Raw genomic sequence first — 27,263 nt, 5'->3', positions numbered from 1 at the left:
TGAAAATCCCCTTTCTCCAATTTTACCATGCAGTAGTTCCGAGTAAGATATCTATTCAAATAGCATATAGTAAATTGCAAAGTTAGAATAGGTTATCACTGGGAAGCATTTGTTCCGTAGTAAGCACCAACTGTATCTGCCAAGAGACGCGATTTTCCAAGCAACTGAATTCTGGCCAGGGGCTGTGTCGATTTGGCCAAGACTACCTAGGGAATATTCCTATGTTACAGATTACCCAGTGCCTTGAGTCGCCTGCCTAATCCAAGCGACACCAAATGCCGCTTGGGGTAGTAAGCAGGCGGCAAAATAACTGGACAACATGGATTCAAAAATTAAACCTCGCTATTTTAAGATTCCTTGGAATAAACATTTATCAATCAGATGCAATATCCAAAACGAAATTCCCCGAGACATGTCTTTCTGAGCTGCCAAATTAGTGACACAACACAGTAAAAGATGCCGAGTTTCGATCCACAGATAACGGGTCTCTTGATTCCGCCAAGTCCTGAGATCCTAGACAACCTGAGACAGCACTTCCAAGACAAATATTTTCAACTCGGGTCGAACAAATAACTACGGTATATACAGCAGGATAAAATCTATACAATGGGGAATGATAGCGATGAAAATCTCAGCAGCCTCGCTGGTAGAGTATGTTGAGTGAACATATGCGGTAAAGATCGACTGGGGCGACAGAGGACGCTCAGCCCTGAGAATGTCCGCGACGAAACAAATACTTGACTAAGTATTGAATATTGAGAAGCATTTGCTTCGACAGAGAAAAGAAGAAAAATAAAAAAAAGTAAAAAAAAAAGGTTAGATGCAATGCCGAGAACCTCCCACATGACCGCTAAATACATCAAGACATAAAGTTGGAAAGGTGATGCAACCGCAGATTTGCTATCTTGCTCCCAACCAAGTCACGCAAAATGGCCGTGTGGGCCAGCGAGGCGGGCCCGTGGGATGTCGCAGAATTGGGAGGCCGATGGCATAGCGACTTTGAATTGTGCCGACGGTGTTTCGTGGCGCTCACAGAGTGCTCATCGGGCCGGCCTTCTGGTCGATATGACGGAAACGTTCTTGCTCCTTGCGGTCCTTCAGCAGGCAGGCAGTAGCGATAACCAAGAGACCATCGATACCTGGCAGGGTATTCTATGTTAGCAAACAACCCGGAAAATAGACCTAATTACCGGGTATAAAAACAAGTCGCAAACATACCACACATGCCGAAAACGCCAGTAAAGATGTTGTCGATGAAGACGTTGGCGAAGCTGGTAATAGGAGTTGCGCAGCCGCGCATGAGGGCTGCAGCCGCTGGGCTAGGGCAGACCTGGTTCGTGACAAAGGCGGGCGCGGTACTATTATAGTATCCACAGCACTTAAACTATAATTTCACATCGCATTCCAGGTTAGCCGGGCATATTCCACAACTATCGCAAAAAGTATGAACACCGTCCTTCAGGGATCAGGGATGACTAACTGAAGACTCCATAAGCGACTGAACCTGAGGGGTTTGAGCAACCCAGGTAGGGAAGAGGTCGTCCCTGGTCTTGAGGGTCATGATCCAAAGGAACAGACCAATAACGAGGCTGAAAAGGGCGTTCACGACGACAAGGTAACCCGACATCTTGAGCCAGCCGCGGGCAGGTGTGCTGAGTGCCGGGATCGTCAGGAGGAAGGTAATGAAGATGAAGATGGCATTGACTATTCCTGCCGTCAACGGAAATTTTTGATATAGCAAATTCCGAGCGGCCTGGTTGCCATCGGTGGGAACTTCGTCCTTGATATTGCCGACAACCATCGAGAAACCCAGCATCAGGGCTCCCATGAGGACGAAGAGGAAATCGGCGAAGATGTACGCCACGAGGATTTTGTTCGCCATCGTGAAAAAGTGAGAGGTTCGTCGGTCGGTATCGGAATCGCTCGCGATCGTCCGCTAAAAAGGCCGGCAATTGCCCAACAATCTCTTTTCCCCCGCGAAGGTGGACGCACCCCACGCGTCTTTGGCTTCAAAGCCTCTGGACTGATTCTCTCCAATGACCGATAATAACAATAAAGAGTATGGTGTATCGTGATGGGAGTCGACGGCCGGCGTCTGTTAGCGTCAAGGTCGCTTTAGGGCCTTTCGCTGTTTCCCCGTGGGAAAGAAAGGAATGACGGTGCGGTCGGACAGTCGAGTCCAATCGAGATATTTGGTGGTCGGACGGAGGAACGTGTGGTCGACCAGCAACTTCGGATTTACTTTGGTAGAGAAATCCTCCACTAAATCTCCGGACCTTCGTGTCGACTCGGAGGGGTTGAATGAGTGTAATGTGTGTCCTTGGGATACAACGGGTGTGTAAAGAGTAAGAAGAAGAAGAAGAAAAAAAAAATAATAGGGGAAAAACGTGACGGGTATCGTCAAAAGAAGAGGAAGAATACCCGAAATCACGGCAACCACAGATAGAATTTGCAAGGAGAGACCGGCGTACAGGGGACAAATTTGCACACAAGCTTATGCACCCAAAAACGCAAAAATAAAATAAAATCTGCAGCCGGGCAGGTGAAAGAAGTGAATTGACAGAAATGCGTCAGATGTGTTGAGAGAGTGTGAATCGGACACGAGAGAAGTGAACGAACGAAGCCTGGTGTGAATTCAAGCGTTTACCCACAATGGAGAGGATTCCATGCTCTTACCATGTAACTCGTTCGTTTGGGCGGGCATGGGCTGTTTTCTCTTGGGTGGTGCACGCGGGTTTCACTCATGTCGGAACAGGGGTAAGGGGGGCTTGCCGTTTGCCGGGCTCCAAGGGCGCTTGTAGTGGGTCCTTCGAGAAATGGTAGCCCACAAACCGTCAACCCTTTCGAGCCCGTCGAACATTTGGCACGCCAAAAGTCGGCAGGTTCCAGCCAATTAGCCGCACAAGATCCCTGAAACCATTCGATTCCTAGCCAATATCGAGTCTCGTCTGAATTTTCGTGGGGACACATTACTTAGAAGCCCGACAAAGTTTGCATCACATCATACCGCTTCCTTTGGATCACTTCGTAATTATCGTACATATCACTTCCGTTTACAAGGGTACTCTACGCTCCCGGACGGACTATTGACAACAAAACATCCACCTTCACAGTCTGATTCGCTAAAACTTGTACAAATATCTGTTAAAAATTCCATATTACCCAAGTATATAATTTAAGGACTAGGCCGCACTCTGAGCATTGCATTCATTGCGCCTTTCACAAACCATGGAGTTGCATGTGGAGTGATCAAGAGCGGGCCATGGCTGACCCATTACATTATACTAGGTCATAGTAGTCTCAGTTCAATGAGACTTATTGGCTTTAGCAGAAGACGGGTGGCTGAGGTACAAAAACAAAACCAATCGAGTTTTACTCCTAGAAATAGACTATTCGATACAGCCTTATCGAGGCAGATCTTACAATACACACTGAAGATCTGCAAGCTTGGACTGCCGGCAAGACGTACGTGTACTGAGTAGCTAGTAGGCTAGCCGATTGAAGACAATCAATCCCACGCGGCCCATCACCCGCAGAATGCCCCAAATTTGACAGGTTTCCACCTTTTTTCTGGTTCCAGCACAATTTCACAACCCAGCTCGTTTGTCCGCAATTCTGCCAACATGACAAGTGCGTCGCCACTCGGGCCAGCCCGAGGAGCGACATCCTGACATGAAATTTTTGTTCTTTTTGTTTGACCCTTGGTCCCAAGATTTCAGCCGCAAAACTCCGACCAGGAGAAGCACGTTATGTTCATACTGCTTTTTCCAGGGGCAAAGGGAGATGCGTGACTCAGCCACTCTTTTCAGGGCTAGGCCCCTATTCAGTAACGTAGGTGGGCTTGGAGGTAAGTCAGATCTTACGAAGTAGTACGCCATTCTACAGCGTACTAAGGTAAGGTACCTAAGGTAGTGCTGGGTGGTCTGTGGAGTTCAACCACCAGGTCCACCACATTGACATTGACGCGTGTTGTTAAACCCCTTTCCACATCCAGTGACATGACGATGAATAATTGGCGGTTCCCAGCCGTTGATATGCGCCTTGGCGCTGCAAAGTGAAGGTCATAAATAGTAAAGGGGCATATCGCCACTATAGCAGGGCTTGGGCGCATGTCGACTCGCCTGTCTACACCGACGTCAAGTAAGTAAGAATAACGAGTTTTCGATACGTCTGACTGACTGCCATGACCAGCACCACGTTGCAACATGACATTTTAACCTTGTCTAGTAATCAATCACAGCTGTCAAAGCAAACTTTCGGGAGCATATCCCTACATGCTGGTTGGTACTCAATCACATCGACAGTCTTTGGCACTTCTTAGCATTTTTCATGTCATTTGCTTGCATTGTTTTCCCCCTCAACGGCCCGACAAACCGATGTTGGTCCTATAAACAGGTACAGTAGGTGATGTGACTGATATCTCTCGCTCTGTGGTTGGCTGTTCGTCGTATCGTCGCTACTTTGTTTCTTTTGGCTGACTCTGCCCAAAAGGGGCCCAACCGACATCTCTACGCTCGAAATGATGCGCGCGAGTCCGAAATTTCGCCAGAATAAGTAATTCACAACGAGATATGTCAAATACCTTAATATCTAATAGGTTTCAGAAAATCGACTGATATTGATTAGTCTACCAATCATTTACAGTAGGTTAATAGGCTTATATCCTAATTCTAACAAGGTCATGTTGATAATAGATGATGGCGTGGCAATGACCCAGTGCTATGGTCGACCCAGAAGATCGGTCATTGGCACTTGCCCTCCATGCTATGGACTGGGTGGGATTGAATTTCTCTGATGCCATCGACACAAAGTACATGTAACATCATTTACGAAACAGCACCCACCACAATAGGCGATTTCGAAGGGTAAAGTAGGGGTTTTTTTTTTGTTTTCTTTCTTTCTTTCTTTTTTTTTTTTTTCTGGTTGTACGATGGGTTGTTATTGGCTGATTATTTGCCCATTATTTATTGTATTTAAGCCTCTTTTACAAGGACTATTAGTACATTTGTTGTCTTCCCCACTCCCTCAGTCGTGATCCTTTAAACAATAACAAAAAAAAATCACCCCCGGCTTACCCACCAAAAGGCATTGTACCACAAACTTGATAGATACGGTGACATGGGAAGATGAGATTGTGATTGCACGCCGTTGATATTATGCAAGATGCGCTATCGAATGCATGCTGAGGAGCATGGCCTCCGGGGGCACTGAATAAGATTTGATGCGGGAGCTTTCGCAGAGCGATGCAACCTCAGCACAGTGCTTATTGTAATGGTTATTACTCGAGGCAAATTGCGGCCCGCTAACTGTCAAGACACGGTTGCATTTCCCTTTCCCTTGTCCAGCCGCTCCTTTTTCTGATAACAGATTGTTTGGTTTCTGGCCTCGAAGGTTCGCGTATGAGTACGATGGGAATCGAACCTTAACGGATGACGATAATGTCCATTATATCGCCACGAATTCGATTCGCGACTGGCAAATAGATCAGATCAAAGAAAAGCACTGGCTGCTATATGGTCTGAGGCTCGGCGAGCCGGGCTTTTGGCCGAGACCGCACGGGCGTGATGCAGGGGTATTGAGGGCAAAAAAAAAAAAAAAAAAAAGAGAAGAAAAAAAAGCAAAAAGCGGGGACGCGCAAGACGGGGTTGGACAAGATAGCTAGCTCCTCCAGCGGTGATGATCAGAGTGGCCCAGCAGATTTTGATTGGAATGGACACGAGACTGACTTTTCCGTTATTGACACGATGCGGCCAGACCAAACGATCTTCAGCATAGATACAATAGATATGTAACCTCATTGGTAATGAGAATGTTTATAAAGAAGAGAGCGAATGAGCTTTAAATCAGCATGAGAAACAGATATTACCCGATTCGTCCAGGAAAAGCCTCGATTGTTTTTGCACCGTACGTTCAATGTAAGTCATAGAAAAATCTCCTTTTGCGGAACAGCGTGTGTGATGGGCGAGAGTGTCGAAGATGGATCAAGTGCGAACGAGTGTTGACTCTTCTGGACGACTGCTCTCTTGTCATTGGCTTCCACTTTGTCAAGAACCTGCACTGGCCCTCAAAACGTGGCGGAATTAGGTAGAACGCATTCCCGCACGGTGGTGATCTGGACCACACCATTTCAGCCGACCCATCGAGATGCTACCATAATCAAGTACCCTACCTAGCCTGGTGAATATGAAAGATGATAACAAGGCTACAAGGGTAGATTTAACCATGGTTGATAATGGACCCGGGAGCTCTCTAAACACATAGACACAGCCCTGGATGCAAAAGCTGCTGCGACAGCAGATATGATAATGCCCTTTCCATAAGGCAGATGGTAAGAGTGAAGACAGTTGTTTTCAGGTGTGTATTTCCGCCACTTTCTTACCTTGCCGCGTGACTAGGTATACAGTATTACGTATCGAACTTCAACGGTAACCTGACAAAACGCCATTTTCCTCATTCCACCATATACTCCATACTGTGCGTTACTCCGCTCGCCTGAGACGAGTTCGCGGGCACTGTGGAGATTGATCTGTTGACTTGGCTACCGCAAACGGCCTGTAAGATAATAAATTCTTACTCGCCCAAATAAGGTAATAAAGAACGTATCCCATGTTTCTTCCACCAATTCATGCTCCCCTGATGATCTTCCCTTCCCTGTGTTCTTAGTTTAAAAAATAATTAAAAAACCACCGATGTCGTCGAATGTTGTATCTCTTGTACGATGGTAGAGTTCGAGCTTGAGAAAGTTGACGCGAGCGACTGATCAGTGTCATCTACCTAGCTTCGCGTAAAATTCCGAAACCAAAATTGCAGAACGCTCGACGTTTGTTGCAGGGATTGGATTGGAGGAGGAGAAAAACGCACTAGTGAAATGCCCAGAACAATCCTCCCCGAGCGAGGATCAGGATGCCTTGACACTGACAGTGTGAATCAGGGGCTAGATTAATCAATAGAACAATCGGATTTGCTGGACTTTGTTGAGCTGTGCCGATACCATTGGTGTCGAATCTTGGGAACTTAAGAAGCAGGGCACAAAGATTTACGAAGCATTCCAGAAATTAATAATCGGACGGATATAGCCACGATGGTGCCATGTATATCAGTTGAACAAGTGATTAGACACATCTTGGCTGAAGTAACCAACTCGGTGGGAGGGGTCTGTTTCTTTTTGCTCTGCCAGTTTTGCCTTGCTGGGTAGGTTATGTAGGTACCTAGGTACCTAGACTGTAGGTACTTACAGAATGGTCTCCTGCTGATCAAGCTCTTACTGCACGGGCCTCCCTAGCACTGTCTAGGCGCGACAGAACGAAAAAGAGCTGCCACGCTCATCTTCAACGGCTTACGCGGGACGCACGTTTGGCATTTTCCTCTCTCGGTTTAAGGCGCTCCCACATTCCAGCACCTTTCCTAAACCTGATCGCTATGCATGTCTAGCTGTGAACCTGGCATCGAACCGTCCCACTGGCAAGAAAATGCCAAAAGAGATGTTCAACAAGTTCGTTTGAATCGTTTCAATTTTAAGGATATGTTCTCTATGCAAACCTGTAGCTCCCCGACTCGTCATCTTGTTGCACCTCAGTGCAGTCCATCGTAGTTTTTTTTTTTTTTTTCCCCTACAAAGTACTCGCGCTGAGGCCGATGTGCGAATTCCGTGCCGACGCGGGGATTGTGTGTGTGTATACAGTGCTTCTTGCACTGAGGGATATGTACCTAACTCCCTTGCCTGCTCTAAAGAGTGCGGGGGACTGCTTTAGCGCGGTTTCTATTGGGCCTGCTCCTGCACACTTTGGCCGTGCCAGATAGATCCCCATTTCCCCTTGTCTGCCTTCCACGGGGTCGGTCCAGCCCTCAGTCTCGCACTTTCCCAAGACTGCAAGACCGCCACCCCTCCTCACCCCTTCTGGCTTTTTTTTTTTTTTTTTTTTTTTTTTTTTTATCCTTTCCCGCTTGCGATAAGTGGTGTCCCGCCAGGCCGTGCTACTCTTTCAACGCAAACTGCAGTTCCGCCCCAAGCTTAACCTGATCCAGTCGAGGGTTTTTCCTACTGAGTACACAGCTCCCTTTTGCACACAACGAATTCGTGACCCAACAAGCTTGAAATTTCTCGAGCCGTTGGTATTCTCAGGATCACAAAGTTGACCATATACAAGTGAAGTGCGCCAGTTCAACAACAATTTACTGCTGCTACTTTCAGCGCGCGCGCGCGTCAATTGGCACTGATTGAGCGAGCCACATTACCTTGTCCATCAATCTACTTCCTAAAACAGGAACCCTGACCAAACCGCCTTCCCACCTTTCCGGTCTCCCCTACTCACGTCAAATCTTTGTTATTTATTATTATTGTTTTTTTCTTCCTGCCTATTTTTTCCACCTCTCTTTCGAGTAGGAAAATTACCACATCTCCTGCCACTTGGCTCGTTTTCGCACCTCAACGTTTGCTGCATTTGAATTTTTCCTCTGCAGGAACCGTCGGGTTTCGTTTGCTTTTACTTTGTCCGCCCACAACGGCACTGCAGCCTTGGACCGCCAGAATAACAGCTTGAATTGCCTCTTCTGGTCGAGCGGCTCGCACCAGGCTCAATCAAGCAAGAACACTCGGACCACGCGTGCTTCTTCAATCGCCGCCGCACAACGCCCAACCAGGTTCTGCGACAAGGCAACTCTCTCCGCCCCAAAAGCCAGATCCAGTCTAGAGCGTCGGCACCAACCTCTCAAAAGAGCAACTCCACCAATTTGCCTTTTTCGCGACCAACGCATCGTGCCAGCCCGGCAACTCGATTAAAAAACAAAACAAGAAATTAATTAAAGAACACAAAAAGCATAAACAAAAACAAAATGGCCGAGATCACGGACCAGCACGACCAGACCTCACCCACCGAGCTTGAGGATGCGCACTCGGTCGGCAACGGCAATTCTGCTGCCCAAGAAAACCGAGGCATTAAGCGCGCACGCCAAAGCGCCCCCGATGATGATGACGACGACGACGAGAAGGGCGGCCGCGAACGCCGCAAGATTGAAATCAAGTTCATCAATGACAAGTCGCGTCGCCACATCACCTTCTCCAAACGCAAGGCCGGTATCATGAAGAAGGTTCGTTGAACATCCATATTAACTGCCTTTCAACGGCTGCCCCACGTATTTACTGCACTTGCTCCGTGACGCGCCTATCCTCGCCCTTCTCAATCGCAACTGAAAACCTAGACGCACTCAACATTCAATCACACATCTTGCATCATCTACTAACGATCGTCTCGGCATCATAGGCTTATGAGCTATCCGTCCTCACTGGCACCCAAGTTCTACTACTGGTTGTTTCCGAGACCGGTTTGGTCTACACCTTCACAACGCCCAAGCTCCAGCCACTGGTAACCAAGGCCGAGGGCAAGAACCTGATCCAGGTATGCATGACCCTATCGCGTTTTTTGCTGAATGAGACGCGTGATAAAAGTTTCTGGGCGACCAGGTCCAGCCAGCAAGCAGCAACTTGACCTGATACTGACATGTGCTGAGCTTAGGCATGCCTAAATGCGCCAGAACCTAGCGCTGGCAACGAGAATGGTGTCGACGATGGCCAAGTTGACTCGCCCGAGGAGCCGGCATCCAACATTCCCCCGCCACAAAGCCGCGCACCCGGCATCCCATCGCAGCACAACCCGCATGGCATGCCGCAATACAACATGCCAAATGTAGGCATGGACCCGTCAGCGATGGCCTACCAAAGCTATGTTCAGAGGGGAGGGCCGCAATACGGTATGCCACCTCAGTCGGGTATGCCGCAACACAGCTCTCACCAGTCATGAGTTGGAATGCGCGTTGCTGCTTTCCGTCTACGAAAATTTGCGTTGCGCCTCCGAATACCGATACCGATACCCCACTCATGCATTTATGAGACGTCACGTAGTCGATTTCGCATTCTCCGGGACATCATGGTATTGATGATGGCTTCTTTGGTAATAAATTCATACAGTTTCGTCGGCCTTTGGCGTTTATTCAGTGGTGGCACTATTCTTAGCAGTCCTATGAACAATACTCCTTTTTCACTGCCGCCACAACCCCCGGTATATACCATTCAGCCACTCAGTTTTGACCACGCTACCACCCATTCCTCTTCCGCGTCGGTCAGTGAAGGCTTTCCCCTATACATATCATTTTGGTGGCACCGATGTTCCCGATCTGGGTTCCCATAAGGAGCTCTTGACTTTTTGGCAAAGACGACAGCATCTTCTGCAGCTTCAACTTTTCCATGTTGAGCGATTGAAAAGCCTGCCAAAATTTGGAAGCAGGGGTGGTGAACTCGGAAGGCATTGATCACAGATCGGTTTAATTGTTACCCATTCTTCTTGGTTTAGGCGTCCGGCGGAGTGCAGGTTGCGGTGTTTTGAGATTTTGTCGGACAACTCCTTTCCAATTCTTCTTGCTCCTTATGCTTCCTCAAACCTTTCTCCTTACACTACTTTGTTTGTTGGTTTCCCTTACGTGGAGGATTATGGGAACATATGGTGCAGAACTGCGGTGGTGCTAGTAACGATATACACAAGAAATGATTGGCAATTGCAATACTCTTCCTAAATGGATTGACTGCTTTAGATAAGAGCGGGCTCCTGACGGTCTTGACTGAAGTTGTTTATAGCCTCAATGTCTTCCTCCTACTTGTAACCTTCCATTCTCTAGACATACAAGCTCACACCATGATGGTACTTACTGATGGTACCAAAGCGATGACGACAGCGCAACGACTCCTTCTCCAGCTCCGTTGGAGGCCCAAGCTCCCGACGTTAGCTCCCGTTTGGCTAATATGTGCCTAGCCGACTTGGCGGCTTTCTGATGGCGTCTCGTACACACTGGCCAGGCGGCATCCGAGCGTTAAAAAAAGATAATAGATTGGCTACAAAAGAGGCGACCCAAGCTGTGACCGTGCTGTTTATTTATTTCTCCCCCGTTTGATTCGTTGCTTTATCTTGGATACACTGTGAGGGAATTGCGATACCAGCTCACCACATAGACATAAATAGATATTGCTCTTCAAGAGAAAGTCACACGGAAAGCAGACAGAGTGTCGGGAAGTATCTAGTTTTGTACCTGTATGGTTTCTTTTTGTACTACCTATTGCCAAGATGCCAGTCAGTCAGGTCAAAGACGCGTGTATGTACCCCGTGCTCTCCATGTCATCTCAGATTTCATGTAGCTCAACAAGGTTATCATCGCCCAGCTCGTTCCCTAGTTGGACTAGCGGCAGCCCTTCCTCCCCCCAAGATCTTGGGGTAAGTTAATTTTGGTGGTCTGGATCCTTAGCTGGCCTAGGCTATATTCGGGAATTGTGGCTGCACAGCAGAAAAAAAAAAAAAAAAAAAAAAAAAAAAAAAAAAAGAACAAAAAAAAACCAAAAGCAGCACAGCTTCTGGGGGTGGGAGTGCAAATCATCCGCCCGCCCTGGCGACGTCACACTGCCTTCGTCTCAAATCGCCGCTTTCTTTCGACACTGGGGGGTCAAGTACGAGCTTCACGGGTGGTCTTTTTCTTTTCTTCTTCTTATTCTTGTGTTACCAACACAGTGCTAGTAACCAAAGCATTCAAAGCTCGGGGTGAGAGATGACATTCCGGTTGATTTAGGCTACGGAGGTCTTGGTTTAAACAGTTCAAACCAGCTTCATATCACCAAAATAAGATTGCTTCCTTTTTTGTTGTGGGAAGGAAAGCAGGAAGACTCGATCACACAAGCATGATGATGTTGTTTTCGAAAGCTGGAATTCTGCATGCGTAGGCTCAGCCAGTAGTCATTTATCAGTAGCTTCCCGCGGCTGTGCGACCACAAAAAGCGTGCCCTTGGCCATGGGGATACAAGAAGCAATCCTACATGGCAGCCGGGGAGGGATATACAGAGTCCCGGAATAAGCAACCTGCCCTCCCAAAAAAAAGTCGTCGAGTGCTTCGCGGGCTGATTTGGGATGTGGAGCCTGGTCGATGAGGAGAGTACCTGCTGCAAGGAAAACAAGAGGAAGAAATCAAACTGGCGGCGTAATCTTGCGGTCCCCTTTTCCCGGAGACGATACGGTGCATGCAGTCCGATGGCTTGGTAGTAAAACTGCAGCGTGTCAGGAAAGCCTACAGAGCACTCGTTGGTATTCGAGACTGCTTTGACCGATAGAAACTCTCTCCAGAGTAGCTTAGACGAAAGAAGAGGGCACATCTTGCGGCGGGGGAAACATGATCTCGGTTTGGGCCTGTCTGGAACGTTCCAGCACTCTAACAGGTTATCATCGTGCAAGTTCCCCGAGTATTTTTATTTTTATTTTTTTTTGTGTTTGCTCCATTCTCAATCGTCCTAGCCTGACCCTAGCTTTTTAGCGCTCATACTGTATTGAGCAATGTTGCGTGTACTCATGCAGCAAGCCTTGATAACAAAAGGGAGGGGGGAAAAAAAAAATAAGGAGACAATGGACAAGGGACGTGATTCGGGTAGGTAGTTCAATTAAACAGCGTGCGTGTATCAGTCGGAGAGATATTAGGTACTGCAAATGTTCTTGAGTAGCAAGGAAATATATATATAAAAAAAAAACATCTATGTGTGATTTTCCATTATTAGATAGATATGTTTCTACTCCGCGATGCGATTTGAAAAGCCATGCCAGCAGCACATGCAGCGTGCAGGGTAATGTATGTATGGCGTTGATGGGTGCAAATTGCTTGCAGTTTCCAGATCGAGCACGATAGTGGAGAGCACAGGGCTGAAAATGTCCGTCCTGTCTCCAATTAATTGACGGCTGCAGCTGTTGACGGAACCCCCGATCACAACCAGACGTGGTAAAGGTATTGTACCTAGGGATAATAAGCTGCTCGTAGGAGTAATAAAACTTGAAACCCCGACAAATAATCGACAATATCTCGTTGAACAAGACAAGAAATAAAGCGCATAATTAAATAGTCAAACACACGGCTTCCCTTTTTTGAGAAAAAAAAAAAAAAAAAAAAAAGTCGCGGGTTTCGCGCAAGTCGGCGACATTAGGTCATGTACAGTACAGTACGTACGCACTTGCCAGACAAGTGATTATTAGCAATGGCTTAGTCGGCCTGTAGACACACGACGTCAAGTCCCTTGACCTACCTGACCCGGGCAACCTGGTTTGCCTGGCAAGCCTGGGTCGATTGGGTGGACACGGGTGTGTTTAAGCAATAAAAGAGTGGGGCGGTCTAGACTAGAACCGGGGGGTCTAGCACCAAATTAGGAAATTTTGTGAGCATGTTTGAGAAGGTTTCCCCCATTAGTAGTCCAGTACGCCTATTTCCTCCCAAAGTTAACTTACGATACTACCTTACCTGGGAGCTTGCGAGTAGCCACCCACACAAGTGCGAAGCAGGTCGAGGTTGTCAGGTCATTGAAGCCCCAACACACCAACATACGTGGGCAGACAGACAGCACTCACTGCGGCCGGGTGCCAGCCAAATTTTGGTATCCTGTAAAGAGTGAACGGGGTTTTCGAGGACTGTGTAAAAATGAGTGGCGGAAGACCCCTTGGGTTGGACAAAAAAACAGCAAGAACAGAAAAAAAGACCACAATGTTAGGTATCGGAGACACTATATCCACCCATATTCCAAAACCAAAAACGCCCGCTTCATTATCCTTCAAATCTTCGATAGTCATTCATTTCCTCTTTTGACCTTTTAACATTTCCTTCTCGAGTCCTGAACCAGCAAGACACTGACCACTCAGTGCTCTGAGCTGGTGGCGAAGCGGCCGACGGCCAGCGAGCCAAGGAAGACGCCAGCGAGGACAGCCAGGAAGTAGCCGACGTTCATTGTCATGACAGCCAACATGCTGTAGGTCGATAATTAAAAGTTAGTAAACACGTTCATATCATATGATGACTACCCATCAACATGAAGCCAGGAGGTGGTGGATACGTACAGGAGGTAGCCAACGCCAGCGATGACTGTGTCTAGGACTGCACGGATGGGGTCGACAGAGAACCTCCACGGTCTGGCAATGGACGTCTTCTTAGCCACAACCATGACCTGTTCCTCACGCCCATTCTCCGAAAGGACCATTTGCTTGGCAAGCGAGTCTTGACTGGCGCGCTCGGCCATTGGCTGCTTTCCGTTGACGACGACGTAGCGGCGGTTGAGCTCGGCATCGAGCCAGCGCGCCTCCATCTTGGCCTTGACGGCAAGCAGTCCGCGGAAGGTCATGGCAAGGAGAATAATGAAGATGATGGTGCCGGCATATCCTGCTGCGTTTTTCGGGGTCCACGCAGTCGAGTAGAGGGGGGTGTCGCGGTCGGTCTGGAAGACCGACATCATCGTCATCGACATGCTGCTGCTGGAGTCGCTGCTAGACCCGCTGGTGTCACCCGACATGTTCATGCCGGACATGTTGCTGTCCATGGTAGCAGCGCTCGTGGTGGCGCCGCCGTGGTTTTCATCGCCGTGCCTCGGGAAGATCATCTTTGTTGATTATAATGAGTTTTTTGGCTTGTCTTTTTTGAGTAATGAGCTAGATTTGTGAACCGGATTGTTGGCCGTCGCGACTTGCACGGGCTGAGGATTGTAGATGGAGGGATAAGAAGGAACGGGTGTAGGGTTGTCGGAATGAACAAGAACTGTAGGAACTAGATCCTCTAGGTGTGGGATGAATCAGAGGTTATTTTATGGTGACTTTCAGTCCAGGTCGCAACTAGCTGTGGGGGTGACCGGGGTGGTCGGTTGAGCAAGTTTGCGGTGGTTGGAGCGAAACAACCTCCGTCGCGATCTTAGTCCGGGGTCCAAGGAAGGAGTTTGACTTGCTTCTCTTGGTAGCTTCGTTTCTGTTCACGTTGTAGCTTAAAATCGCCAATCGTAATTCGTAACAAACCCCGGTCTAGGTCTAGTATGGAAAGGCAAAAAGAAAGTTGTATAACCGTGACGGACGGGCGCCTGGGTTGGAGATAAAAAAAAAAAAAAAAAAAAAAAGAATGCCTTGCTGCAGTTGGGAATGTAAAAACCGTTTGTTTTGGGACGGTAGGCATGGAGGGATGGTTTAATCAAATTAATTAAAGGTACAAGCCGGGGAAGGCCTGAGTACCAGCAGCGTTTATCCAAGAAGGTACCTTAGGTACCTTATCTATCGGGCCTCGCCGGGCATTAAAGAAGGTACCTACCAACCTACCTATCTACACGACTAGCCTGGAAAAAAAAAGTGCTCACCCACGAGGCGAGGTGCAGACAGACCAGTGAGCGGGTTTGCGCTCGTCGAGCAAGTAATGCGGTGCGGTGGTGGCACCGCAAACAAACCGCGGCTTGTCCATTCAATTCCCGACCATCGTCGCCCTTGCATCACATTTCTTCAACTGAGCACCAACACAGCCACCATCAAGACGCGTCAAATCCCATTGCGTGTAACATTTACAGTACATACCTGGGCTCTAGGTGTCCCCACAAAATGAAAAAAAAAAAAATCAATTGTTTTGCGCAAAACAAACGTAATCCTAAAATGATTCGGCAACTCGTCCAGAAAGAAGGATGCTTTCTGCGAGGAACAAAATACACGCAAACACTATCGTCCCACCACGACGAGCGAGGTTGCGCCAACGCACATGCACAACCTGCGATACCTAACCAACCTAGCTACGGAGCACCCATAATAAATTACCTTTTACCTAGAACAGTCAAAAAGTCACAAGGTCCTGGTCGCCGCTCACTGATAGGCGACTGATACATATCAGAACAAGCATTGATGCCAAGCTTATTCCGAACGCATCCTTCCCCAGGCACCACACCATCAGCCTGCGCCAAAATGCAGACATCAGACTTTCTGTTTTTATCCTCGTGGGTGGCGCACGGAGACGTTGTCTTGAAACCGACAAAAGTCGTGGAAGGAAAAATTGCAATTAGCAAGCAAAACTGGCAAAGCAAGTCGAAATCAACATGGTAAAATTCTTTCGCTTCTCTTTTGTTACTCTTGTATCTTGAAAAAGCCACATGCTTCACACTTTGACTGGAACTTCCATCGTTTGGCCACAAGGACAAACCACAGCTGCAGGCAGTATCAGAGTATATTCCAGACGGATTTCGGGCTTGTTGCTGGTTGCAAGTCTGAAGTCCGTTTCTTATCATCTGTCTTCAGTCCTTTTTGCCTCAAAAGACCTCATCAAAAGACTTCCTCGACAACCCATGACCTGCGGGGCCCTGACTGCCAGAGTGCATACCCTCCCTAGTTGTTAAATCCTTCCCTGGCTATCCCCTCTAGATTACGTCGGCGATGAAACGACTGCAACATAAAACCTGCCAATAAGATCCGGATTTATTCGCCGACCGTCGGGTCTTGCGTCCTTCCGAAGTCTGTTTCGAACTCCGGCCGAACTGAGCAGTTTATGTTTTATTTTTTATTTTATTTTTTGATTCAATAGTGAGCTTGTTTCTTCTACTCGATCATGGTAAATCCTGTTCGGCACATTTTTTCAGCCAGACTTAATCGGTTTTACTCTAGGTATTTGACATTTTGCGATGATCTTTTACATGCCCTGTATCTCAGAATCGGGGATCCTTTCCCAAGGTATTTATTTGCAGCCCTTTGATACCTTAAAGCACATCGGTTTCCCCTGCGGGTGGAGCATGAGGCCCAAAAGGGAAAGTTTGTGCTGTTCTCACAGACCTCGGTTCTGTCAGACCAGTCCAGACCTGATAGGGGTTGCTTGGCAGCAGCAAATCGGCATGCTCCTGTCTGAGTTTTGTTCCCAAGTTCGCCAAATGGCTTCAGCATTATATTGCTCCTTGCCCGGGAACATCGCTTCATATGACACCCGGGTGAAGGGATTTTCCAACACAATTTTCTATTGCGATGAAGGCTACCACCTGTATCAGCGGCCCCAGTTCCACAGCCTTGGATTATATCAGGAACAAAAGGCTATTTCTATAACTTCAGCGGACGCAGCATATTCCTTGGACCATCTCACTTTCGTACAAAGACTTGTTGCAATGTTTGAAAATTCTAATGCGACGTCGCAAAGTTTTGCTATCAAGTGATATTCACGACCACATGTTGACAAGATCAAAACCTTGAGTAGCTACTGAACGCATCTTGTCACATGCAAGGCAAAGCAATCGCTTCGCTAGGAGCATATTAGAAGTATCAACAGCTGCTTTGTTCATTATCATTATTGATTTCCATGGTTCTTTTGGTCGTGGCCTGTTCTATCAAGTGCCTGCAGTCCTCTTAAACGCAAATGGACTCCAGCCCATGACGCTGCTTCATTCTCCCTTAGCCTTGTACTTGAACCCCCAAACTCTCATTTGAACGAAGCAGGGGCAGTTGTGTCACAATCAAAGAACCAGTGTGACCTGTGAGTCGTCAGTCTCACGAACCATGAGTTTTTGTCTTGTGGTCGACTCTGACCATGTTACTCGCTTCTGACCTTCGCACTTTCGCTTCACTGAGCGTTGAAGTAGCTGGATTAAAATATCGGAAAATTAGGGATAACTGCTATTTTGGAGGGGTCTTGTCTATACTCAGCTAACATGCAAGCATTGAGGTCAAAGGATTAGAGCTTCGGCTGCAAAGATATATATATAGAAAGGCTCATACAAGGGATGCAAGCCATGGTCCTCCTATATTGCTGCCGAATCTATTTAGCATATATTCTCCACTCGCCTAGTTCGGCATTACCCATTCTAGGCTGATGCAGAGATGGTGTTCCTAGGCATGTGAAAAGTAGGTTTGTCACAAACCTCCTGCTCCAGTCCCGCCAGTTCAACTCCCGTATGGACCCATCGATGCCCAAAATATGTTTTTTTTTCTCCCCTTCTTATTTGTTTTTCTTGCGTCTTTTCCATTTTCATATATAGATTCACCAGCAAACCTGCCATTGTTTTAGGGCCCGATATTGATACGCACAGAGTAAATCCATTTGGTCTAGTGCTTATACCCTTCGCAGTCATGAGTGCGACCGGATGAGCGTGGGAATGTGGAGGCTGACAAGACCAAGACCAAGCTGAACAGGTTTTAAATATTGACTACCAAATATTACCCGTTGCATTTCTTTATTGAGAATAATTGATGACCAAATTCAATTTTTTCCATATATCTATATATCGGTTCAAGGGCCTTGGTCTGTCTTGGCCGCCCCCCATGCTCCGTCTAAATCTGGAGTAGTCGAAATCACAACCCTGTTCCGAGTGATTTCAGCTCTACATACAGCCCCGACCGGAAGATAAGCGATCGCCGACCACAGCTTCGGGTTCTTCCGTTGTTACAGTCTATGCCTTGGCTAGTTGGTCACGAAATATCTTTTTTTTATATTTTTATTTTGAAGCATATCAAATCCCACCCTACCCTCCTGAACCAACAGTCTCCTGATGAACCGGGTCCTCGATCCTTCCAAGAGAGGGGAAATGGTAGTCGGCAGTCAGCTTGCATGTTTAGCATGACCAATGAATCCCTCCGGGGGGGTTATATGTGCCGAACCTCTCATTAAAATACTAAAATAGGTATATTGAGGAGGTTCACGGCTCGCTGCGCCCTTTGTTGCATTTGGGTTGTCTCGGTCCCGTATTTTCGGAAGAGACACACCTTGCTTGCAATATACCGCAGGCAAGGCGAGAATAGAAAATACATATATACCACCCACACCTTGACGAAAGGAAGGCAAGGAAGGAAAGCGGGGGGCACAAAAGGGCTGAGCATCCTCTCAGGGCCGCATGTGTGGGGGTTTCTGCTCAGCGGCAGAGCAAAAGGTGTGCGCGAATATCCGCCTGCAAATCTGGGCTGGGCTGGTCTTGGCTTAACAACCACCTCAGGGTACCAACTCCTTGTGATGGAAAAGACCAGTTGTTGTTGTTGGGGATATCTTTGTTTCGGTTCTTGATTCTTTTTTTTGCTCCTGCCAGTAGGTATTCGGGGTGTCTATTGATCACTGGCAATTCACGCCCCGCCCGACTATTCTCAGAGAGAGTTGTTTGTTGTCGTTGTTTTTGTTATCATGCATGGTTTAGCAAGGCTTTCCCCAGGGAGGGGGTCTGATGCAACAAAACGATGCCGTCCTGATTCTCGCGACAAGAAAAGAAAACAAGAAGATGTATGTCTCACAACTTGTCCACACCGCCAACTCCGAGCCGTGTTTCCTTCAAACCCCTGTCCCCACACGAACACCTCAACCGACCTCCTTGAAGGATTATCCATTCTGTCGATAAATTTCGGGAGGTGGGACAAATAAAATAAGAAAAAATAAAAGAGTAGAGAGGGAATGGGAGGGTGCGTTCAAACCGCACACCCCCCACTACTCAACAAAGAAAGAAAATATGAGACATACATATACACACGCACATGGTCACCGCAAAAACTTCGAGCCGCGACCTGCCGTCAGACGGGTATAACGATCAGAAATAGAGAAATAGAAAAAAAAGCCTGCTTTTTTTGGCGGGGTGTTCCAGGAGCGGGAAGAGCAGCATTGCGGCCCAATGCCAGCGCTCACATGCGAAAGCCATGGCCATGTAAATCTTCTTTTCATATTGCTTTTTCTGTTGGTTTTGTGTTCGCCAGCCATGTGGTTGGAGAGGACGGGGGACCGTACGGCCTGGACCTGGCACTGGTGGCAAAGTACAGTCTTTTTTTTTCCCGCTCTATGTGTGTGGAAATGGCTTTTTGCTAAAGGTTAAGGTTAAATCTTTCTTGTACATTGAGATACCAGTAGTGGCTTACCTCTTTGCCCGAATGGTCAAAAGTGTGAACTGGCCCTGCAGGATCAAGCCATAAGGGCGAGTGTGTGCCGTGATGTACGTACGCAATCGAGCTTGGTCATGTCGTGTTGATGTATACTATATCCAGGTGGCCAAATTGACAAGTTTATATTTTTTTTTCTTATTATTTTGTTTTCCTTTTGACACATAAGCCAAAGTTTATTCACCGCTTCAGAATCCTGATGAATGTTTTGCCATCGCCTTGATATAGTAGGTAAATCTTCTGCAGCCTATCTCGATGCTCAAGATCACTGGTGTGGTGGCGAATAATAGTGACATATTAGGTAAATGCCAAGGGGTAGCCTATGGCATATGAACTTGGACAGATAGCATATAATGGGATCAAAAAATATGATCTTGCATAACAGGATAATCATGCAGAAAGTACAAAAAAACTGAATGATGAACAATAAACTGATCGTAGGGTATCTCGAGAGAACGTGAAGCAGCAGAGCTGCCGAGCAACGTTGGGGTCAAAACAAGGCAAAAAGGCCGCGGTCCCGACGAACCGATCCAGTAGCAGCTCGTACTGCGTCAACAGATCCAAGAGTGAAAATGCAAAAAGAATAGTGAGGAAATATAAGAGAAATGAATCAGAAAAAAAAAAAACAGATCACAGACCACATGCAAGAAACCCAAAAATCCTGTATGAAATCCCCAGCAAGACACTTGCCTTTCTTTCCATGATCACCAATGCCCATGCTTTTTAAGGCAACCAAAAACGCCCACAATGAGTGCATGCAGCCAGAACTATGAATAAAAAAAAACCTCGTAAAACCCAAAACTCACTCGGTCTTGATGAAAGACTCATGCTTGATGTAGGCATCCTGCTTCATGTACGGGTAGTCGCCTTTCAAGCTGTATACCGGAGGGGCTATCGAGTGCGGCGAAAGCTCAGTACTGACGCTCCTCGACTCCGAGTCCCGCTTAGATTGGGGCGGCGACTTTTCCTCAGTGTTGCTCTTGCTTTCGGGTTCTGCCTCGCAGCCTTTGACAAGTCGGTGCCGCTAAAAGAAATAAGGAGAGAAAAGTCAGTCTGGTTCGGTCTCCTGCAGAAAATGTAGATGGACTGAATATATTGTTTCCGCCCACAAACTTAAACTAACCTTCAGCGCGTCTTTCCTGGAGAAAGCTTTGTCGCACGACTTGCATGGAAAAGGCTTGACCGATAAGTGAATGCGCGTGTGACGCTTGAGGTCATGATTCCGGTTGAACGCCACCGAGCATGTGCTGCACTTGAATGGTCGCGCAGAGTTTGACTTGTCAGAAGGCGGGTGCGGATAGATAGCATGCTGCGGCGGGAATCCCGGATGGTAAACCATGTGGCCCATCATCGATGATGCGCCGTACGTATGGCCCGCGGTCGGTGTCATCATTTGTGGTTGGTAGTGATATTGGTTCTGCGAGGGTTGGGCAGGCCCCCGCGAGTATGTGTAATTCGGCGCCATTGGAGATGGCGACAGGAGGTGTGATTGTGCCGTCGGTAGAACTGATGGGGCTCGTGAGATTTCCGAAGTAGACGGTGGCGACCGCAGTGAAGATGCCGGGGCGTGGCTGCTCGGGAAATTGGAATTTCCTGAGTATGAAGATGCATGGCTGCCGTTGTAGGAAGAGTAACTCGGCTGGCGGTAGGTCTCTGGCGACGAGCTGTGGGACGTCTCGGATACCTGCGAAACGGCAGCGTGGTGGTTTAGAGATGACGGGTTTTGCGGCAAAGGCGTGGTGATTTGAGGAGACAGGTGTGATAAGGTCGGCAGGGGCGGCAGATGAGAGTTTGATGTTGGCATGGTTGATGGCAACTGTGATGCTAGTGATGCTTGGTTTGACCCCATACTGCTGCTGTCGCCTCCTCCGTTGGAAGAAAGCATAGACGAGATACCTCCGTGCATTCCGTACGGCGCCGAGGAAAGAGGAACCCCCGTGTCTTCTCCGGTACTCCTGCTGGCGCCGGGGGGAATGGAGTAGTAGTTCGCCTGGGGCCGGTGGCCCTGGTAGGTTGACTGCTGCATTATTTGGGTTGTAAGATATGGCAAGGCGACTTCAGACACAACGGTCCCAGACTGAAGCCAGGGCGTCGCGACGGTGGATGTGGAGAACCAGTTGGTGTGCGAGGCGTGGGACGAGGCGGAAAAGAGGCGGCAGCCTCCTCTTATATATGGTTGGACGTTGGACGTTGGACGTTGCTGTCAACAAGAAGACTCTGGACCTGACAGCCCTTGGGAATGGTATCCGGCAATGATGGTAGTGGTGGTGGTGGTGGTGGTGGTAGTAGTAGTAGTAGTAATAGTTGTAGTAGTAGTGGTAGTGGTGTTGTTGTGTTGATCAAGAGCTGGTGATCCTCCGGGCGTGTGCGTAATGCCGCAGACGAGGTAAGGGTTAGATGGTTCCCGTTGAAGCAACGAGCGATCTCATTGAGGTTATGTCGTCCAAAAGTGGCGCAGGGCCGTCTTTGAATGAGTGAAGTCTGGATTTAGAGCAGGAAAGACAAGACGCCGTCGGTTGGTACGCTCGGCCTAGCGTACTTATCAACCTTCTCGCTCCAGGATACCGCCGGTCTCCAAGCTGGGAGTAGGTTTTCTTGTTAGGGTGAACTGGTTCGGCCGTCCTGAGGGTGTGTAAATTCGCTCTTACCTACATCTCAGCAGAAAAAGACGTGTCCGGCACAAGGATGGTATCGCAAGTGATTAAGAAGAATGGGCAACACAGCTTAAACCCCCCCGTCTAGGTTGGAAAGTGCCCACCCTAGACAGAGATCTGGACGTGGTTCCCTTGTCCTCAAAGCCCGCCACCACGAGCTTTATGATTATAGGTATGTGTTATGGCTAGCGCCCTAAGTATCAGCTACCCCATGCGTAAGATGGACAGCACTGGACTGTTCTGTTGGAATAAAGCAAAAGAAAATTACAGGGACAGTGATTTGCCGAGAAGACCCTCATGCAATCCTGACCCTGGAACAAGATGTTGAGACGATTTGCCAAGTTGAAGTTGAACGAAACTAGGGGACCGCTCGTGATAACTGCATGCCTCGAGTGTTTGTTGGATCGAGTACCGTCTACCTAGAGCAGCAGCTACGAGGGGAAAGACGACGAGTCTTGCCGGATGGTACGTACATCGAGGGAGAAGATTACTGGAGCAGTAGTTCGGCCTTTTTTGCCGCGGTGGGGTACGTTTACCAAGCGTGATTGGCACTAAACGAAGACCAGGTCCTTTTTAGTGTCGATGGGCTGAATGGGAGTGAGCAAGGTCTCAATCTTTCTGAAAGCAAGGGAATGCAGGGGGGCAGGGGTACCGGACACAGTAGGTACCTACAGTGGGTAGGTGCCGTGGCATTTGGGTTGCTGCCGCCACGGGAATGTTTCGACTTACTTTTGCTTTTCTTCTGCGTGTTTTCCCTCCTTCTTGCTTCAGCTTGTTTGTCCGTCGTCATGCTTAAAGAGAAGAGGAAACTAGACAGGATCTTCCTGGCTCCTTTTCTTCGTGGTCCGTACGGTACAGTATACATACTTAGCATGCCAAAGAGGCAATTGGGGGATGAAGAGTGACTTGCTTGTTGGCTTTCACTGGCAGATGAACACATGATGATTGCCGGCAGGTCAAGTGCAGGGGCATGCTTAAAACATTTTGGCCAGATCAAAGACACACATTCACGGTTTGTCCTGGGATTTAAAAAACCAACCCCATGCATCGGAGGCGTTCATTAGGGATACAGTTCTCCAGCGTTTGATAGGAGGTTATGGCGAAGAAGATGATGGACAAAATAATAATAATAGAAGGCTGGCAGTAAGGCTGCTTGCTTACATGTTTTGTGGGATGTTTTGTCCCATGTCGAGGGCGACCCAATCGCTCGGACGATGTCATTTAGCTGACGCCTTAACCGAGCATCTGCCGCACCACAGACTCGGTACTGGGGCTCGCAGCGAGATGAGATGGCAGCCAAGCCAGCCTTTGCAACGTGACAGGATGAACCAAATTGCTTGTCTGCTGCCACCTTGATGAACGCGATGTCCATGCTCTTTGGGCGAGTGGGAGTCCCTGGCTTGCTCTGAATGCTTTTTCTCCCCCGACCACCAGCCTGCGTACTGTAGCTATGTGTTCCGTAGGTACTGTCTGATCTGGCCCAGAAGGAGAAGCAGGTATGGAGGGTAAACTAAACTCTAGCATGGATGCGCCACACAAGAGTGACAGCCAGCCATGGCGACCTTAGACCTGTCCAGGTAGCAAGGAACAGTGCATAACAAGGGGATAAAGGCAAGCTTAGATGTACCATGTTCCTGGCCCGAGTGAGCCCCGCTGTCCGGTGGCTATTCTAGCGAGACAGACAAGTAAGTATTAACTACCTTACCTACCTTGCTACCTAGGCAAGGTAGGTAGGGTACCTAACCTTGGGGTGACAGCTCGGACAAGCTAGTCTAGGGGCCCTGGGTTCGCTCATATGGAGAGGCAGGTAACGTACTCCGTAAGTGCATTGGGCACGCTTGGAGGGAGGAGAGTAAGCAAAGATTAGCGCCCGTCCGTCTGTCACTGATTGACTGCGAAAAGATTGCCAGTGAAGCATCCAAGCCACCCATGGGCAGCCGCATCCTGAGCTTTTCTGGATCTCTCTTGTTCTTTTTCCCCCCAAAAAAGCAATCGATCGGTGAGGCGAGAGACGTGAAATGATAGGAGGAGCTGAAGGAGAGGGGCAGGGTTTGTGATTGTTTGAGTGTGCCACCGTCCTGAGGTCTCTGTGAGGACCCCTGCTCATCAAAATCGTAATGTAATCCAGGTTCGGACGTGGATGGGTGTTTTTCTCTTGGCAAAGGTAGGGGGGCGTGTGTTTGGCGTGCTTCGGAAAACGGGGTGGGTGTGGTTTGTTGAGGTTGCAATTGGGGGAGGAGCTGAAAAAAGTAAGTTTTGTTTTAAAAATCTTTTAAATACCCTTACCTTGCCAAGCTTTCATTATTAGCTATTGACAATGTTGTTACTGTGCTTGAGTGCGCGATAGAAATGGAGAGAGTGGGGACAAAAGAGAACCCTTCTTTCTTCGTCTGTGTGTTGTTTGCACCTAAAAAAACAATAAGAAAGGTGATATGCTAGCAGACCACCAGCTGTAGACGTAATTCGGATATTACCTTCCAGCCAGACTCCATATTTTCCTTTAATAAGAACATTGTGCTATACTTGGTACCTTTCCAATCTTCCATACCCAAAATGTTTACTTCTGATCGTCGGGGAATCTTCCACGCTGCACCCTAACCTGACTATTCTCGACTACAACTTACTTTGTTATCTCGTACTTGAATCCCTTGCAATTACCAAGAAAATGATATACATAATTTGCGCATTGATAATTGTGATGATCACGGACTGCATGCATCTTTAGTGGAAGACCTTGGGGCCTATACTCCGTACTGATGTGATCTACTTCCAGAATTATCGGTAGTTGCACTGTACAGTAGGCCCCGATCGATGCAGCCCACCCCACCTAAGTGATGAAGCTCAGGTACTTTGAGTACCTTCCATATTACCTTGGAGCCCGTGAGGCACCTTCTGTGATAATACCTGGTGTTCCTATAGGGTAGGAACAGACCTATACTACATACAGTTAGTAGCACTACCTACCTACTTGAACAGCTCCACACGGTTCTGATTTGCCGGATGTGGGGTCAATACCGTATTTCCGCCCCACTTCATATCGGGACGAACATCTGTGCGCGAATCGGATCGACTTGTCTTTTTCTTCTTTTTTAGTCACTAGCACACAACCCTGCAACTGAGATTCTATGACGAGCAGCCATTAATTATCCCAGACGGCTTGGGTTGGGCGAGAATTGAGGCCTAGACTACCTTAGGTAGGTAAGGAAAGTAAGTACCCACCTACCTAACAACCTAACCTAACATGTTACCTACCGAATCTACCTTACCAAGCCTACTTACCTTGGCTTCTCCGTGAAAACCTTTTTAGACCGAGAAGACAAACTTTGTACATACTGTTACAGGTCACAATACCTCCTTAGTCCCTGAATCTCTTCGTTTTATCCTTCCCTTTCTTTCTATCGATGCCTTGAGGACTCTGTCCCGTTCAGTCGTGTTTTCCAGGGCCCCTGAGTTACTTCACGCAACTCTCCGGCCGCCTAAAAGTGGTACTACTACCCCAGCTGCACCGCACGTGTTAATCCCCTGGTTCATGCCCGCACGACTTTACCACGGCACGGCCAACTTGAACGTAATTAGGTAGGTATTATCCTTGATCAATCCTCTCTCTTTCTTTCACGCCTTTTTTTTGGGGGCCATCTCAAGCGGCCAAGTGGATTTCACTGCCATCCCCAGGCAACAGTGGCCAGGTACCTACATTGAGTCTGTCCGTGGTTACACAGCTTCTCCGCTGTCGCACGAACCATGTCTCGACTGTGGGCATTCCGGTTGGTAAGGAGACCGTGATCCCAAACGCGCCTTTGCTCTCCATACTGTACGAAGTACTTGATCATCATCCATCTCATCTACTCCCTACACTACACGCACACTTATCTACCTACCGCTTTTCTTGGCAACAACCTTGATAAAGATCCCGCTTTCTTACCCAGATAGGGCACATCCGCGATCTCTAACGCGGCATAAGATGCAGAGACACATACCTACCTACCTACTTACCGCCTACACGTAATCATGTTCATCACAAGCGGAGTTGCTATGCACACCCCGCCAATTGCTTCTGCTTGCAGAAACTTTTTCTACAACAATACCTTATGCAGTTTCAAGCATCATACTTGTTCATGACAATATGACACAAACAAAATGGGCCAATCATATGCCTTATTAACCATATTCCTCAATGTTACGCAGCATGGCACTTGCTGGCCTAGTGGCTTGGAAGTGTTGACCTCGATTGTTCTCCCTTTCCATCCACCTGCCTAACCCACCCCACCCATCTCAGCAATTTTAGATTCCGGCACCGAGCAACCTGGATTTGGTGTGTTGGTCGCCGCCGAGTTAGTATTATTATTATTTACTATTTTATTTTCTTATTTTTTTTTCGAATGAGCGAAACTCGCGAGAACGAGCCGCCTCTTGGCAACCCTCTCTTGTGATTTATTTTCGCGACTGGGCAGCCCTCACAATACTACGGTGATGACCAAAAAAAAAAAAAAAAAAAAAAAAACAAGGTTCAAGTAAGTCAACGCAAAAGACCGCAGGCCCTCACGAGACCAAGCACTAAAAACGACACCTGCTCGGAATAGTAGACTTTCAGGGCAATCATGAAGGAGTCCAGACCCGACGACTTCTAATACCTCCGGACATATGGTGCTCAAATGTTGTGTTCTGGAGGAGATCTGAATCCTCCGTTTCACACACATACATGGCAGCCTTGCGTTTCTCTGTTTGGCGATTTTGATTCCTATTCCTCCTAGACACGACGATGAAGAACATTCCACTTCAAGAAGATGCCGCTGAGGATCTGCCCGGATACCACCCTGTTGGGGGCTGGTTTCTCCCACCCCCAAGCCTTTCTCCGCAGGACATGGCAGCAGCCGAAAGTGATCGCTGGTGGCGTCCAGCCCGCTCGGCGCCCTTGCCGACACAG

At 48.0% G+C, this 27,263-nt stretch overlaps 6 protein-coding genes across 6 annotated transcripts; 2 read left to right on the top strand and 4 right to left on the bottom strand.

Moving 5' to 3' along the window:
• Nucleotides 1-170: 170 nt before the first annotated feature.
• PgNI_10608 (uncharacterized protein) lies at nucleotides 171-2,718 on the bottom strand. The gene is made up of 3 exons (XM_031130581.1): nucleotides 1,481-2,718; nucleotides 1,219-1,384; nucleotides 171-1,139 (listed from the first exon to the last, which is right to left on the bottom strand). The coding sequence occupies exons 1-3, from the start codon at nucleotides 1,880-1,882 to the stop codon at nucleotides 1,030-1,032; spliced, it is 678 nt and encodes a 225-aa protein (XP_030979931.1). The 5' UTR covers nucleotides 1,883-2,718; the 3' UTR covers nucleotides 171-1,029.
• A 5,224-nt stretch (nucleotides 2,719-7,942) lies between these two features.
• PgNI_10607 (uncharacterized protein) lies at nucleotides 7,943-10,594 on the top strand. The gene is made up of 3 exons (XM_031130580.1): nucleotides 7,943-9,087; nucleotides 9,261-9,395; nucleotides 9,513-10,594. Exons 1-3 carry the CDS (start codon nucleotides 8,833-8,835, stop codon nucleotides 9,795-9,797), a joined length of 675 nt encoding a protein of 224 aa, XP_030980432.1. The 5' UTR covers nucleotides 7,943-8,832; the 3' UTR covers nucleotides 9,798-10,594.
• A 2,804-nt stretch (nucleotides 10,595-13,398) lies between these two features.
• On the bottom strand, nucleotides 13,399-14,993 carry PgNI_10606 (uncharacterized protein). Its single transcript, XM_031130579.1, has 2 exons — nucleotides 13,902-14,993; nucleotides 13,399-13,811 (listed from the first exon to the last, which is right to left on the bottom strand). The coding sequence occupies exons 1-2, from the start codon at nucleotides 14,435-14,437 to the stop codon at nucleotides 13,703-13,705; spliced, it is 645 nt and encodes a 214-aa protein (XP_030980431.1). The 5' UTR covers nucleotides 14,438-14,993; the 3' UTR covers nucleotides 13,399-13,702.
• A 5,079-nt stretch (nucleotides 14,994-20,072) lies between these two features.
• PgNI_10605 (uncharacterized protein) lies at nucleotides 20,073-21,711 on the bottom strand (the record flags this gene model as incomplete). Its single annotated transcript, XM_031130578.1, has 2 exons — nucleotides 20,073-20,709; nucleotides 20,809-21,711. The coding sequence occupies 2 exons, from the start codon at nucleotides 21,709-21,711 to the stop codon at nucleotides 20,488-20,490; spliced, it is 1,125 nt and encodes a 374-aa protein (XP_030979954.1). The 3' UTR covers nucleotides 20,073-20,487.
• A 17-nt stretch (nucleotides 21,712-21,728) lies between these two features.
• Nucleotides 21,729-23,403, top strand: PgNI_10604 (uncharacterized protein; the record flags this gene model as incomplete). The annotated part of the gene is made up of 5 exons (XM_031130577.1): nucleotides 21,729-21,784; nucleotides 22,182-22,270; nucleotides 22,428-22,511; nucleotides 22,901-22,999; nucleotides 23,339-23,403. 5 exons carry the CDS (start codon nucleotides 21,729-21,731, stop codon nucleotides 23,401-23,403), a joined length of 393 nt encoding a protein of 130 aa, XP_030979953.1.
• Nucleotides 23,404-25,976: 2,573 nt separating this feature from the next.
• PgNI_10603 (uncharacterized protein) lies at nucleotides 25,977-26,099 on the bottom strand (the record flags this gene model as incomplete). The annotated part of the gene is made up of 1 exon (XM_031130576.1): nucleotides 25,977-26,099. One exon carries the CDS (start codon nucleotides 26,097-26,099, stop codon nucleotides 25,977-25,979), a length of 123 nt encoding a protein of 40 aa, XP_030979952.1.
• Between the last annotated feature and the right edge of the window lie 1,164 nt (nucleotides 26,100-27,263).

This window comes from Pyricularia grisea, chromosome VII, assembly GCF_004355905.1.
Source record: "Pyricularia grisea strain NI907 chromosome VII, whole genome shotgun sequence".
NCBI lineage: Eukaryota > Fungi > Ascomycota > Sordariomycetes > Magnaporthales > Pyriculariaceae > Pyricularia > Pyricularia grisea.
This window is presented reverse-complemented; position numbering and strand designations above follow the sequence as displayed.